The sequence below is a fragment of the Manacus candei genome, unplaced genomic scaffold, assembly GCF_025592945.1.
Source record: "Manacus candei isolate 608988 ecotype Guabito, Panama unplaced genomic scaffold, ASM2559294v1 h1tg000008l, whole genome shotgun sequence".
Taxonomy (NCBI): domain Eukaryota; kingdom Metazoa; phylum Chordata; class Aves; order Passeriformes; family Pipridae; genus Manacus; species Manacus candei.
The window spans coordinates 7268118-7282394 of NW_026138056.1; the positions used below are offsets into that span (position 1 = coordinate 7268118).

At 41.5% G+C, this 14277-nt stretch overlaps 1 protein-coding gene across 1 annotated transcript in view; it reads left to right on the top strand.

Moving 5' to 3' along the window:
- Positions 1-245: 245 nt before the first annotated feature.
- Positions 246-14277, top strand: part of LAMA1 (laminin subunit alpha 1) — a 100196-nt gene continuing 86164 nt past the window's right edge. The window contains exon 1 of the mRNA XM_051772534.1: positions 246-431. Coding sequence (XP_051628494.1) covers positions 332-431 — 100 coding nt within the window. The 5' untranslated portion in view covers positions 246-331. The remainder of the gene's footprint in view (positions 432-14277) is intronic.

The following is a 14277-nucleotide window of genomic DNA, read 5'->3' on the forward strand; positions in this document are numbered from 1 at the left end:
ACCTTCCCCTTCTCCCTCTCCTTGCAAAAAGTTCCAGTTCAGTAACTACAGCTTTCCAGAACTTTTTACTCGCGGGACTCGGGGTCGTCGCACCCCACGCATCTCTCGCAACGCGCAGCCGAGGCTGCAAGTGCTTCGGGGCCGGTTTTGCGAGGACGGACACTTGCGGTGCGAGGCGCGGGGCACCCTGACCGTGTGGGCTGTGTGTATGGGAAGGGGGTGTGTGTGAGCGAGCCCCCGGTGGTGCGGGGCGGGGCGGGCCGGGGGCGGTGGGGGAGGATATAAGGCGGGCTGGCTCGGTGGGACGGGCAGGGTTCCTCCGGCGGCAGCGATGGGCAGCGGCGGGCGGCGGCTGCTCCTGCTGCGGGCACTGCTGGAACTGCTGGCGGCGGCCTCGCTGCTGTGGGTGCCGGGGCAGGGCCAGCCCCGAGGTGAGCTCAGAGCGGGGTGGCGGCGGGGGTGCGCGGCTCTCGGGGTGCGGGGGTGTGCACCGCGCAGTGCAATGCAGTGCCTGCGGGGTTTGTCTGCTGCCGCCCGCCACGTCCCAGGGCAGGCTTTCGCCCCCGCAAGGCTGCGGGAGCCCCGACGGAGTGCCCTCCGCCCCCCGGGGCAGAGCCAGTGCGGGGGCCGTGTTGGGCTGCAAGGGGAGCCCCGCGGTGGGAGGCGGGCTGGGGTCCGGCAGTGCCGCCCGCCTCGTTGCCACACTCTTCCCGACGGCCTCCCCTATCTCCTTTATCCCTGTTCTCCCCCATCTCCACGTTTTGCAGCTGCCCTCCCCCACTTTCCTGGAGCCCTTTCTCCTCCCTCGGCGGCGGGGGCCACTCCGCCCGGCCGCCTCCAGGGCCGCCCACTCCCTTTGTGGGAGCCGGGAGACGCTGCGGGGCGGCAGAAACCCGGGGGAGGGGGCGACCCTCCTGGGGCATGGAGGAAGGCTGCGGCGGCTCGGGGGAGCCCCAAGCGCAGCCTCTGTCCCGGCGGGAGACGGGATCGGAGCCGGGCAGGGGCCGCAGTCCCGGGAGTCCCGCGCTGGGGAAGGAAGGGGAGCCGGCAGCCCCGAGAGATGCTGTCGCTGATGTAAACTAGATTAAGCTCTGTTATAAGAAGTGAGGAGGGATCTAAGCCACTTTCCGGGCATGAGACAGAGGTAGCATGAAGATGTAATGAAGATAATTTACGAAAGTTCTCTTCTTCTTTTTTTTTCCGCCTTGCACGTGGGCTGGCCGGTGCGCTGGGGCCGGGACACGGGAACGCTCCGCGGCGAGCTCTTCCTCTGCGAATAACTTCATCACACGCACCTTCTTTGTTTGAAGGGCTGTAGTTTGGGTTTTCTTGATGAGACCGGAGTTACTAGCACATCGGCTCACTCTGTTGCTGGGTTAACAGTAGTTGACTCTGCGCCGTGCTGGGTTGTGATGGGAAGCTCTGGTAGGCACCAGGCGCTCTCACCTTTGGCGTGATTCGGCTCCTGCTGGGGTCCACAGCAGAATTTCTGGCGATCCCTACTCCCTGCACACGAAGTCCCAGCCGCATTAGGTCTCTATTAGAAAAAAAAAAAAAAAAAAAAACCAAAAACAAAAAAACGTGAATGGAAAATGGTTGGAAGGCATATGTTGTGCAGATGGATGACTTGGTTTTCTTTATGGTGAAGTGTGGTGTTTGAAATATACATAGTGTGGAAGACTAGCATCTGGATGTTTACAGGCTGCAGTAAAAGAGAGTGTTTATTAATATAATTATGTATACAAAACATCTAGGTAAGGAGGACAAAATCAAACCCAAGTGAATTTTCGAATCTGTATGTTTCAGCTTGTAAATAAATGCACTTCACCTTGGTTATGAAAATTCAGTCTTAGAAACAAATGAAAATCCAGACAACGTGATACAAAATTTACTTTTCAATTTTTTTGTAAGGTACCATCTTACACACACCAAATAATCTTAATTCAATCTTAATTCCAATTTGAATATGGATGTTAGCATGCAGTTTAAAAAGGTAGGAATTTTCCTGAAGCTGGTCAAATAGAGGTGACAAGAGTCCATACCTTTTTTTCATAGAACTTTGCAGTGATCTCATCGCAGTAATATGCAACGATCTTTGGCTTTTGCAAATAGCTGATATTCCAGCTTTTATATAGCAGCTCACATTGTTATAGACATCTGGATAAAATGCATATGTTTTATATCAGTGATCGAAGCTATCAATATATTTGATTGCTTCGGAGCCAAACCTCCTGGGGATATTTAGATGCATAATTATATTTTTCTGGTTGAAAGATCAGGTCAGGAGACCATTTTTTTCTACGAGATTAAGTTGATAAAACTTTTTTTTTCTCAGCATGGGAGCACAGATCCTCCTGAGGAAGCTGTGAGTATCAACCCCCCTGGTGGAGGACTGCCTTACAAAAACCAGAATTCAAGATAACTGATCCTAAAACAATGTGAAGAATGCGATGCAGATTAGAATGGCCATGTTGCTTTTGTAGAAAGTAAATAACTGAAGCTCAAACTTTGTAAGCATTGTGATGATGTGAAAATACAGGTTGAAGTGAGGCTGGAAAGATTTCTCAAGCCGTTGTCAAGAGCACTGGAGAACTTTGGGGAAAAAGTATCTTGACATGCCCATGGAGAGTGTTGTGCTAGAACTCAAAACGTTTATTGATTTTTCTGTTCAATTCTGCTGCTGTCCTGTCAACACATGAAGAAACTGGTGCATACCATGGCTGCAGGGGTCTGTCAGAAAGTTCTTGAAGTCCAGTCTAAGAAAGAGAAACACATGATATTAAATTCATTGCACTGAACAAATTTGAAAGTTAATGATTGGTTCTTTCAACCTAAAGATTAATATCTACATAGCTATAAAACTTAGTTGGTATTTTAATTGTAGGTGTTTTCTTAAAGTTTCTCCATCATATTGAAAAGCTGGGTTTGTATTTTTAGGAGCAACTCTTCATGAAGTGTGTATCACTAGTGTTCAGATATGGTAGAGTTACTTTACAACCTCAGAAGCAAATAGCCATTTTAGAGGCTCATTGTAGCAGCTTTACTCTGCTGGAATACATTCTTTATTAGACTGGAGTTAAATGATACACTTCTACAAAGCAGAAAGGAAAATCAGTTAATGATTTTGAACACTATTGTCTATATTTCATAAATTTGATTCTACCACTGTCAGGTGACTTCTATAATTAAAACAAAATCCTGCTACTGTAAATTTGTGGTAATGGTAACTTTTAAGGCTATACTTGTGGACTAAATATTTCCTCAGCTGCATCTCACCTCAAGTTTTTGGAAGCTGGTGCATTGAAGTAACCTGCTCTGTTGTTCCTGCCTGGGGTTTTGGATAAGTGCTGATGATCAGGGAATTGCATGGGCCCAGGAAGGTGCTCCACTGGGCAGAGCTGAACCACAGGTATTTCGCATGCCTGTCAGTTCCTTGGGTTTCAGACCTGCCTTGCTTGGAGAATCTGGTTTAGTAAGTATTCCTAGGCTATGACTAATACACAAATTATGACATTATGGTCAGCAACCACATTTTTTTTGCTGAAACATAAGTTATATGGCTTGCTTATAAATCATATTGTTAAAACACTTTCTCAGGAAGTGGCAGATTTATATTAATTGCCTTAGTTTGAGGTGGTTTTAACCCACATCTCCAACTTCTGAATGGAGTTCTGTATTGTCAAGTTGCTGTAATAAGCTATGCAGGAGAGGAAGAGTGTATGAAATCTCTCCAGACTTCTGTTTGAAACTGAGCTACTGTGCAACCAAGAAGACAAGTTTAATGGGTGTGGAAGGAAAATGGGCAAGGAAAAAAGGCTGATGCTGTAGTTTTATCACTAGGGTGCTCAAAATGGAAAGAGAATACAGTTGCAGGCCTTCCTCTCTTTTATTCACTTGCTTCAAACAACAATCAGGCATCCAAATTCAGTAGCAAAACTCCTTTTTATTGTATGGGTGTCTGCTGGGTTTTTTGTTGTTGTTGGCTTGTTTTGTTGGTTTTTTTTTTTTAATTGGTTTACTCAAGCCTGGCACCACTGATCTGGATGGCTGTGCATCCCACTTAGTGAAGAAGGACTCTTTGGTGCCTTATTCAGGATGGTGAGTTTTATCTTAGAGGTAATGTGCTTTAATTGCAGGAGTGACATAATTTGACAGGAGTTTGGGTTTTTGTAGATCTGGCTGTTAGTCTACAAGCCTAGATAGGTGGATCTTACACTCTTAGTTGCCTCACTACAACCTCATCCATTCAAAGGTCTTTTCTGCACTGTTATAGTTTCATCTGACACTTTTAAAACTGAGAACCAGACTTCCAGGATGTACTTGGATGCCCATAAGACTTAGAAGTAAGTTTCCTTAGACTTTCAAGATGAGCTGCATGTTGTACTCCCAAATGCTTTCTGTGTAAGAGGAAGAAAATACCAGTACTTCACCATACTGCATCGTGGGTTTGTGTGTGCTAATGGCTTGAATAGACCTTGTTTCCATCAGTCTTAAATACCATTTTTTCCCCAGTATTTGCAACAAAGAGTTAAGTGATGTGGGAATGGAAAAGTTTCTATACCCTGGAAAGTTTGTCTTTATTTTTAAATACTTCCCTTTAACTCTTCTCCTATGAAAGATGTGAGTATTGTTTCCTGATAAGAGAACACTAAAAGAAACCTAAAGTCCCTTGAGACTTTCTCGAAAACTTAAAGCGGTGCTGTTTAATACTTGCAGTGTGAGGTAGGAGACCGGTGAACTAAAAATTTGATGGAAGTCTGAGGTGAAATGACTTAACATTGTGGTAAGGTGCAAGCTTTAATTTTTGGCAAAATTGGGCAGAATGGTATATTTGGCTTAAGTTCCTGCATTTTCCCTGGGTTGGAAATCTTGGTTACAGTGAACCTATATACCCACCCCTTGTGTCTTCAGGGCCACAAAGTGCTTATTAACTGTCCACACTCCTATCTAACTTGTTAAAATATGTGAGAAGTCTCATGTCCATGCACAAAGGAACACAGGGGAACAAGGTGGGGCAACAGCAATAACAAACCCTGCCAGATTTGCCCCGTGACAGCCATCAGAGCTTATGGGGTGGGGGTGGTGGCAGTCTGCAGGGATGGGACTCATCATGGGATGCAGGGAAAGAACATTTTGGGATTGCACAAGGCTTACTTTGGGATGAGTAAAGGAAGAGCCAAAGACAGGGGTTATCAAGGTGGTTTAGGAAAGAAGTGTGAGGGGTGTGAGGAGAGGTGAAAGATGCTAAAGGTGGCCAATTGCCTCTAAACAGATTGCAAGTCAGTCTACATGTCTCTCCATGCCCTGTGCTTCATCAGTATGTGTCCTGTAATGATGTATCACATCTGTGTTTTTATTAAGCTCTGTGTCTTTTGGGTGAGGGGAAAAACAGTTGTGTTCTCTGCTGTGTGCATGAGATGTAAGTGCCAGCCATTGGGGAGAGCACCACAAGTTACAGGGGCCTGCGCATCCCGGGTGCCCGTGGCTGGAGAGTCCAGACTGTCCGTTTTGTGTTGGGTCTGTGTATCAGTGTGCAATTGCCAGCAAACATCAAGTTACACCAGCCAGCAGAGTGAGGGGCTAGGGATACGTGCTCAGCTTTACTACTGACTGGACCTGGCAACATGGAGCTGCAGCAGCTCGCTCTCTGTTGGGCTACAGGACTTGGTACACCCCAGCAACGCTCTGTAGAAGAGGAGGTGTAATTCTGGAGCTCTGGACTTTTGTTTTCTGTTTGGTTGTTAAAGCCATAGTGTATTGGAATTTTTTAGAGTACTGTATAGAACAAAGTCAATTTTAGATGATCTGTTTATGTCACCACAAACAGAGGCCACATTGCATGTCCTCTGGAATGTTAACTTCGTGGGTACCATTGTGTTAAAATGATAAGGTTCCCTAAATTCATGATAAAAAAATATATTTTTAAACTTTTATTAAATAGAAATGAGGCTTGATCCTATTAAAAGGAATTTGTAGTGTAAAAGGAGTACTGTAAAAAGTAATCTCATCTGGGGCAAATTTTGCTGATTGAGGCCTGACTTGAGGTTGGGGGAGAGAAAGAAAGAACTGTGAGAAACATCATTTTTTCTGGTGGTCTGTGAGGAACATCTTGGATATTCTTTGGGGGAAATGTTGTGCTTGGCATTGATTAGAGTCCTAAATTTGAAATCTGCTTTATTTTTTCCTTCACTTATTGTGCAAGAAATCACTAAAAAGCCTCAGACTATTTTCTTTTTTTTGTCAGAGTACAAAGGTATGTAACAGAAAAATCCCATGAAAGCATTTTAAGTAGACTGAAGATTAAGATAAAAAAAATGTTTGTCTGTCGTAAATATTTTTCTCTGTTCCCTGAGGGCTTAAAAAATGCATCTCTAGAAGTTCAGGGCTATCAGTGTGGGTTGATCATTGTTGGTATTTGCATCAGTCTCACAAAGGATCTCCAGGTGGGGTTTGCTGCCTTCACCTACTTTTTTTTTCTGTCCTGCAGACATCTCTTCCTGACCAAAATAAGGAATTGTGTGTTGGAAAAGTTTTGCAAGACAGAATTGGTTAGGTCAGCTTGCTGGAGTTTGGATTTGTTAGTTGGCATAAACCTTAGGAGCACATCAGCCAAATTTCCCGGGTATTTATGCTTTTAAGTACTTAAGTGGTATCTCAGAGGCTGTGTACAGGGCCTTTGGGCACTAGGATATGGGTACAACTCTGGCTTTTGAGATTTGAGGTGAGTGCTTCATTTGCTTGTGGATCTGAGCAAAAAAAGGTCAGGCATATCTGTGTTCACTTTTTTTTAGTTACTTCTGCTATTTAAGGATTTTAGTGATTTCTCAATCATTCTGGCTTTCGGGGGGGGGGGGAACTGCTTTTGCCCTGAAATGTAATTATTTTATGCACATTTTTTGGTATTAAAAACTATATATACATATCAATTTTACAGGAAAAGTCAGACTTATTTTATAATAACAGTCTGAAAATTCAGAAGCACAGAAGTGTAAGACTGTAAAATACCATTCAGTATGGTAGTTGCAAATAAGTGTAGATGCAAATAATTTAGATTTTTTTGGTTTTATCTGAAAACTTGGTTTATCTGGAGGGGGTTGTGTTTTGTGTCTTGGGTTTTGGGGTGTTTTTTTGTTTGTTTTGGGGTTTGTTTTAATATCCCTGGGAAATCTCTCTCCTGTAATGGCCGTGTGAGCTTAGGGAGTCATTGGAAGGGAGGCAGGATTCATGGCAGTCACTTTCATCCACTGCCCTTTCCACAAGTGGTTCAAGTTTGCAGCCTGTGTAAAGTGGCAACTAATGTGAGTTGATGGACTGATGTGGCTTGTCTTGTTCTTTCTGGGATTTTTACCAGGCAAGGCTATGAAGATCCCACTGCTGCTTTGTGTAGGCTGAGTAGATTTCAGCCTTTAGCAATCAATTCCTTCTGTTTTATCATCTTCAAATTGCTAGCTTTTGATTTTTTTTTTTTAACTGTCATTTGAAACGGTAACAACTCTGTCAGAGGTATTCCCTAACCAATTCTTTTAGATTAAAGTTTCAGATTTAAAAGTTGTTTTGCAAGAATAATGCAATTCCTTTCTGTGAGCTCATTTATTGTTCTGTGAGATCCAGCCCCCCTCTTGATTCCCGCATGAGATTAAATGTTAAAAAGCTTCTTAAGAAATGGTCTTCTCGAAGTGGAAACTTGATTTTCCTCTTGGCTCTGCCTGTATTTTTGTTGCAGTTTTGCACCAAAACGACCTTGAAGATAGGCCCATGCCTACTCCCTCCTTTATTCTATTTTTATAAGCTTTAATTTGCTGAAAGTCCAAGGGGACAGTACAGAATCTATAGGTATAGGTAATTTGAAAGAACTAACTTCTATAGTCTTGATTTGATTATTGGATTATTACTTTTTCTTGTAGACCTGATGAAGCAAGAAGATTTTAATAGCAAAATCGTAGCTCTTAGCAAATCAATGACACAAGTCTTGCTGACTGTAATAAACCCTGGAATTTAGCCATTGAGCATAAATGCAAATTGGAGCTAGCACTGATGCTCATTTAGATTAGTATTGACAGTTTTTATTCAGTTTTTAGAAAGCACAGGTGGCATTTTGCCTTCTGTCACAAAACTCAAATATGTGTGCAAAGAAATGTTTGTGTGGGAAGGAGAGGAAAAAAACTGGTCGCAACAGACACATCCAGTGTTGCTTAATTGTGCTCGAGTACAGCCCTTCCATAGAGCACTGGAGCAGGGATCCAACCTGTCCCTCACTGTTTATATGGATGCTGGCAGAGTGAGCTTTGCAGCCAGGGCACGAGGTGTTGGGTAGGCTGAGTGCCTGGGAGGATAGTAGGCTGGGGAGCCTGGCTGTACCCGGTGTTCCTCAGATGCTCCCTACCCAGACAGAGCTACTGTTGGCTGGATGGAGTGGAGCCTGGCCAGTCTTTGCTGATTGCTCAGGGTTATTCCAGATCCATCTGAGAGTATCTAGACTGAGTGAATCGATGAGAGTCTAGCACAGGCCTGTGCTTGAAAAAACAGTTAATCAAATTCCACCTTCCCTGTTTCTAGCTGTTCCTTTACAGAAGTGAGAAATCCAGCTCCTGAAGGTGCTTCACTACTGATAAAACTCTGAACATAGTCCACTGGTTTTTCTTGTCTAGTTTTCATTCAAATGCACGAATAGCTAATGTGTGGGTTTTTTTATTCTGCATGGCGCACCATTCATATATTTTACCCTTCTTTACAGTGCTGCCTTCTTGTTGTATCTTGCACTGTTGTAAGAGGGGAGGGCAGAAAAGGCTTGTAACTGTGTGCTAATGCCTCTGATGATTAGGTTGTTTCTACTTTATTGGCTGAGAAGGGCTAGATAACAGAAGTTTGAAGTGAAGGTTCTTTGAATTGTCAAGATATGTGGAAACCCTGGTTTAAATTAGGGTTGTGAAATATATGCTGTTGAAATTTCTAGGATTCCTTTTACTTACTTCAGTTTATAGTCTCTAAAATGTGCGCTCAATGACTTCTAGTAGACAACACCCTTTAAAATATGCTGAAGAGATAAAAATTTTGATGGGAAAATGAAGGATCAAATGAACTTCACTGACTTTGGGGGAATTGCTGTGAACTTACATCTATGGAGAGTTACTCATTCCTTCCTTTGTTGCTAACTAATGCATTGGTTTGGTATGTCTTTTTTTACTTGCCCAAGTGGTTCAATTTGCTTTTATGTGGTAATATATCTCGTTACAGCATTAAGAGAAAATTTTTTTTCAAATAGAAAGCAAAGCTGCTATGTGTCTCCATGATTTTTTTTTTTTTACTAGAACTGGATATGTTTTAGGTTTATTTTTGGATATTAGCTATAAATATCACTAAGACTTGATGAGAGTTTTAAAAACCATACATTTTTTGCTAATGCAAAAATGCGAGCTTGTTACTGAAATTGTTTTTAGACATTTAACATGAATTTTAAGCTGAAACTTACAGGAATAAACTGGGATAGAGCTGAAAAGGACTTATCTTCATTTAAGTAGGTTTACAGTGTGTCTGCCAGTGTCCTCCAGAGCCTTTACCATTGCTAAAGGCATGCAGCAAATGCAGAGTCCCTCTTTGGATGACCACTTGGAGTAGTCACACTAGGGACAGCTTAGTTTTGTGCATATTGGATAATATTGTAATGGGGACATTTCTAATTGAAGAAATGATTCTGCAAAGTACAGGGCAGGTTTTCTGTGAGGTGGAGGAGGCTGCCCTTTGCAGGTGGTGAGAAAGAGATGTATGTGACTGGGCAAGGAGCATCAAAATGAATTGCATAAGGACAATAGATTTCTCTGTAGTCATGAGTTGTAGGATGTGACCTAAAGACAGCAATGAAGCAGTAGGTACAAATTATGACTGCTAGTGGACAGCTGTATTCAGTGTGTATCTTGGCGTGGGTCAGAGATTGCCTTAGTGATGTTCAGCTCTTTTTACAATGGATATTACTGGGCTGCCATGGCTAGCAGTGGTAATGGACACATCCAAGTGTGGATGTCTCTGGTAGGCCAAAAGTCTTACAGGAATGATAGGAAAAGAGGGTAAGAAGGGGCTTTTTGGTGGTACAGTGGCAGGGCAGAGTTCAGGATGTTTGCCCCAATGAGGAAAAACCCTTCTGGTATACCACAGAGCAGCAACTGAAGATACAGTCTCTCTTTAAAATTTGAGCAGCCCTCCTTATCCTTTCTGTTCTTAAGGACAATGGGAAATAAGTTGCCCTCTCTGCAGCTCTGCCTACATTGTTGCTACATTTCCCACAAAAATCAGCAAAAAAAAATGTTTGGAGTGTTTTAGGCAGGATCCAACTATACCTTGCTATTTTTTAGTGTCACTGTACCATTGCTGAATTTTAAATTAAACTACTTGAACTCTGCCTGTTAGAATTTTCCTCAAAAACTGTGCTTTGGGCTGAAATGCATAATTCTTGTTTTCAGGCCAAAGGCAAAATACTTTCGGAACATTTGATTAAAATTCCATGTGGCTGGCTGAGTTCTTGTGCATTGATGGCAATACAGAAGAGAACGTTTAGAAGTATTCCCCTCCTGCATTTGTTTTTGTGTGCTAAAAATTACACTTTTTCAGGGATTTTTCATGTGTGACACACAAATGCCTTGGAATTTCAGGAAGGCATTTACTGTAAAATAGTAAGAATTTGCAAATGGTGAGCATTTGCATCATAGAAAATGTGCAACAGTTGACTTGGTATTAATGTTTTTAAATAGTTGCAATTTGTGCCCTGTACATTTGTTAAACTGTGTGCCTGGAGAGCAGCAGATGTAAGTAAACAAAGCATGGTGATGTGCAATTTTACTTTGTTGCCTAGAGTAAAATGCCTAGAAAAAAAAAAGTATTTTACTTCTTGCAAAGAGCAGAAAACCACCTCTATAGTATGTTGAACAGTTGGTTACAATTGAAATAAAGAAATCCTAGGGGTTTTTCCCAATTAACCTTTTAAATCCGAGATTGCTAAATCTTGTCAGTAGAGATAAGGGAGTGACCAAGTTTTGCATGTCTTCAGGGTTACACAGTTGCAAATCCTTTCAGCTCCATTCAAGCTGGAGGAAATGTGCTCCCTTCTACCCGGGAAGATCTGGCAGTGATACAGGGCTGTATGTGCCCTGATAATGGCTTTGTGCCTGCTGGAATGAAAACATTTTTCTTCCGTGTCTGAAAACAGGAGAGCTGGTAGTACTGAGGTGCCAAAAGCTCTTCGACTTGAAATAGCTTTTGTTCAGTAATAGACAGATTCCACTTAATTTAAACAGACATTTAACTCCATCTAAAGCAGCTGCATTTTCTAATGTTAGGATAATGCATTCGTATTAAGAAAGTGAAATAAAAATAAACTTTTTCGAAATTAGGAAAGTGAAAGCTACTGAATAACGCTTAAATGCACTAAGTAAAAAATATATTTCAAAATTCCTTTGTAGTACAGTTACTTCGTTCATGATCACAAGGTCATGCCAGCTGACTCAAGGGTATTTATAAGTGTTTTAACCTTCTTAATGTTTAACGGGAAAAGAAGTAGTAATATTTTGTTTGGTTGTCATACTGAGTCACAGTACCAAAGTGTCCGGGACCACTAAATCTTTAAAATTATTCTCGAGGTCTCTTAGATTTCACAAGTGATAAATAGAAATTTAGAATCAGAAGAGAGCTAATAGATACTTGGGTCATAACTTCTTGTCTTTATAATAAATGATTAGGTGTGAACCCGAAACCTGCACATTTATGTATGCAACTTTAATTGGGATTAAGCCAAACAGGATTTTCATTTACAGGTAGGACTATTGCCTCAGCTAGAAAACTGGTGATAGGAAAGAAGTTGAGGGGGAGATATTATTTATTGAAGGAGTCATAGTAAAACGTGGTGGTGGGGGAAGTCTACTCTAGGTCCAACATCAATAAGAACAAAAATATTTGGTTTTGTTGATTTTGGGACATACCATAAGTGACTAGTGACTGAAGTCCTTAGGCTGACATGCCAGTCGCATTGCCAGTACTACTGTCATGTTGCTCCAAGCTAATATTGTGCCTTAAGCAGCACGTAAGCAAAACTGACAAGACACTGAAGTATTTAATAGCTGTGGCCTGTATTTGCTTCAGGTTTGAGTGAAGATCGTTCCTAAACGATGACTTAAGAAAAAGCCATTGTAATGCTAAAAGAACGAACGACCCCCCAAACCAACAAGCACAATGATGTAGACTCCTCAACAAGTGGGAAAAGCTTTTGGGTGAACAAGAAAGAACTAATTTCATGGTCTGGCAGGTTTGTTGTTCCTTGGCAGCCTGCCCGTCTGTCAACTTCTGGCTCTTTTGCTTTGGTGTAAATGCTGTGGCAATTTCTGGGCAGATTCTTGAACAGGCCAGCAGCATTAAAAATAAAAATCAATACTTGCAAGACATGACTTGACAGAAGAAATATTGATTATACTTTGAAAATGAATGACAGAGTACTCACAAATTACCCATCTTGTCTATTAAGTTGTTCTGTCTGATGCTGAAAACTAGCATGAAAGCTAGTTTTCTTTCTTCTACTCCTTAGTTTGTTCTGATTCAAATAAGCAGCAAGTTACTGCCAATATTGAAGGTATTAAACATTTCTGTGGTAGAACTCTTTATTTATGCTAGGAAATTAATGTATTTTTGCCTTAGATCCCTAAAATTTATGAAAGTACCAAGACATAATACTAGATACCACATTAAGGGCTGGTGTGTAAGCTATTAAACCTATTGTGTTTGCCAGTGTTTTCTATTCTCAGGCTGTCAAAGATGATATGCGCTCCTTTAAGGAACAAGGTAACTCATTTGTAGGAATCTCTGGATGGGGCTGAAAAGCTCTAACTCCTTCAGTGTTAAGCATTTGCACCCTGACCCATGTCTTTGCATCCTTATCCTCTCTACTTGTAATTTAAGTACATGTGCTGTAACACAGTCTATGTGTGATTTACATGTGTGTTTTCAAGCTGAGCATGCGATGGACTGGAAGATGGGGCATTGTGAAGCTTGCAACAGCTGACTTGTTAACATTTAGCTTTATAGTCTAACAGATATTTTTAGTGTTAGCATTCGACCTAAACTAGTATCTAACCCATCTATGGTATTAAAACCCTCAGTCCTTTGTGTAAGTAAACATTAGTTACTGAGTAACTGAGATGACAAGTTTCAGTTTCTTCTGCAGATATATTAGTTAGCTTTCCATGTTCTAAACATTTAATCTGGAAGTCTGGGATTTCTTTGTTACAGACAACTTTGTCACAAACTTTTCAGCGACTTTGATAATTCCCTAATTTTAATTCGTGTTCCTGATACTCCTGATCCCAATACTGCAAATTGGGAAATTTAGCATCTTGCAATAACGCTTAATTAGGACACAATGCTTTTCTTACTCTTTCTTTACCTTAGTTTTCCATTGCTTTATATTTATAGCACACTTCACATGCTTTGAAATTTAAAAATTTATTAGGGCTCAGGTTTTCTGCCCTGTTTTGGAAACGAAAAAATACTTTTTGCCTTGTTCAAATTCTGTTACATCAGGGCCATTAACCTGGCCATGCACTGGTGTTTGGGAATTTTAAGGAAGACATGCAAGTTATGCCAGACACTTGCTCTTTAACCTCCACAAACTAAATTGGAGGGAACTAGTCGTGGGAGAATAGTACAGCTGGTATTCATTCTTGAATGAATAAACTTTTGCCTTTTGTGTTTGCAGTCTGAATTTGACAGAATTTTATTAATTTGTAGTGTTATAACTTTTACTTTGTTAACTTTATTAATTTGTAGTGTTATACTTCTCTTCAGTACATTTCTGAGCACTGAATGCTAACTAGCACATAATCTAGCCCAAGGCAGACCACAGTAGGCGATGGGCTTTTGCTGCAGTACCCTGTCTGCATTAAGGCTCTTATAAATAATGCTGAATGCACATAAGCAACTACAGAAAATGTTTGGCAGAGAAGCCTTTGCCATTTAGAAGAAGGGCAAGGTTTCATCCTCTGTAGCTTGTTTGTGCTCTAACAGCTTGCAGGGTTCAAGCAGAATGTTTTTGGTAACATTACTTTTGTAATGTGTTTTTTTTTTCTCGTTGTCCTTTTTTTTTTTTTTTTTTTTTTTGGTGGTTCACTTGGATTGTTTAAGTGTAGTTTGCAAAAGCTTGACTGAAATAATCAGCTGATTGTTCTGAAAGCAAGTGTTTGAGTGTTCAGCAAATGACTGCCAAGTAATCTGTTTTACAGATAACCTGAGCTCATCCCAGGG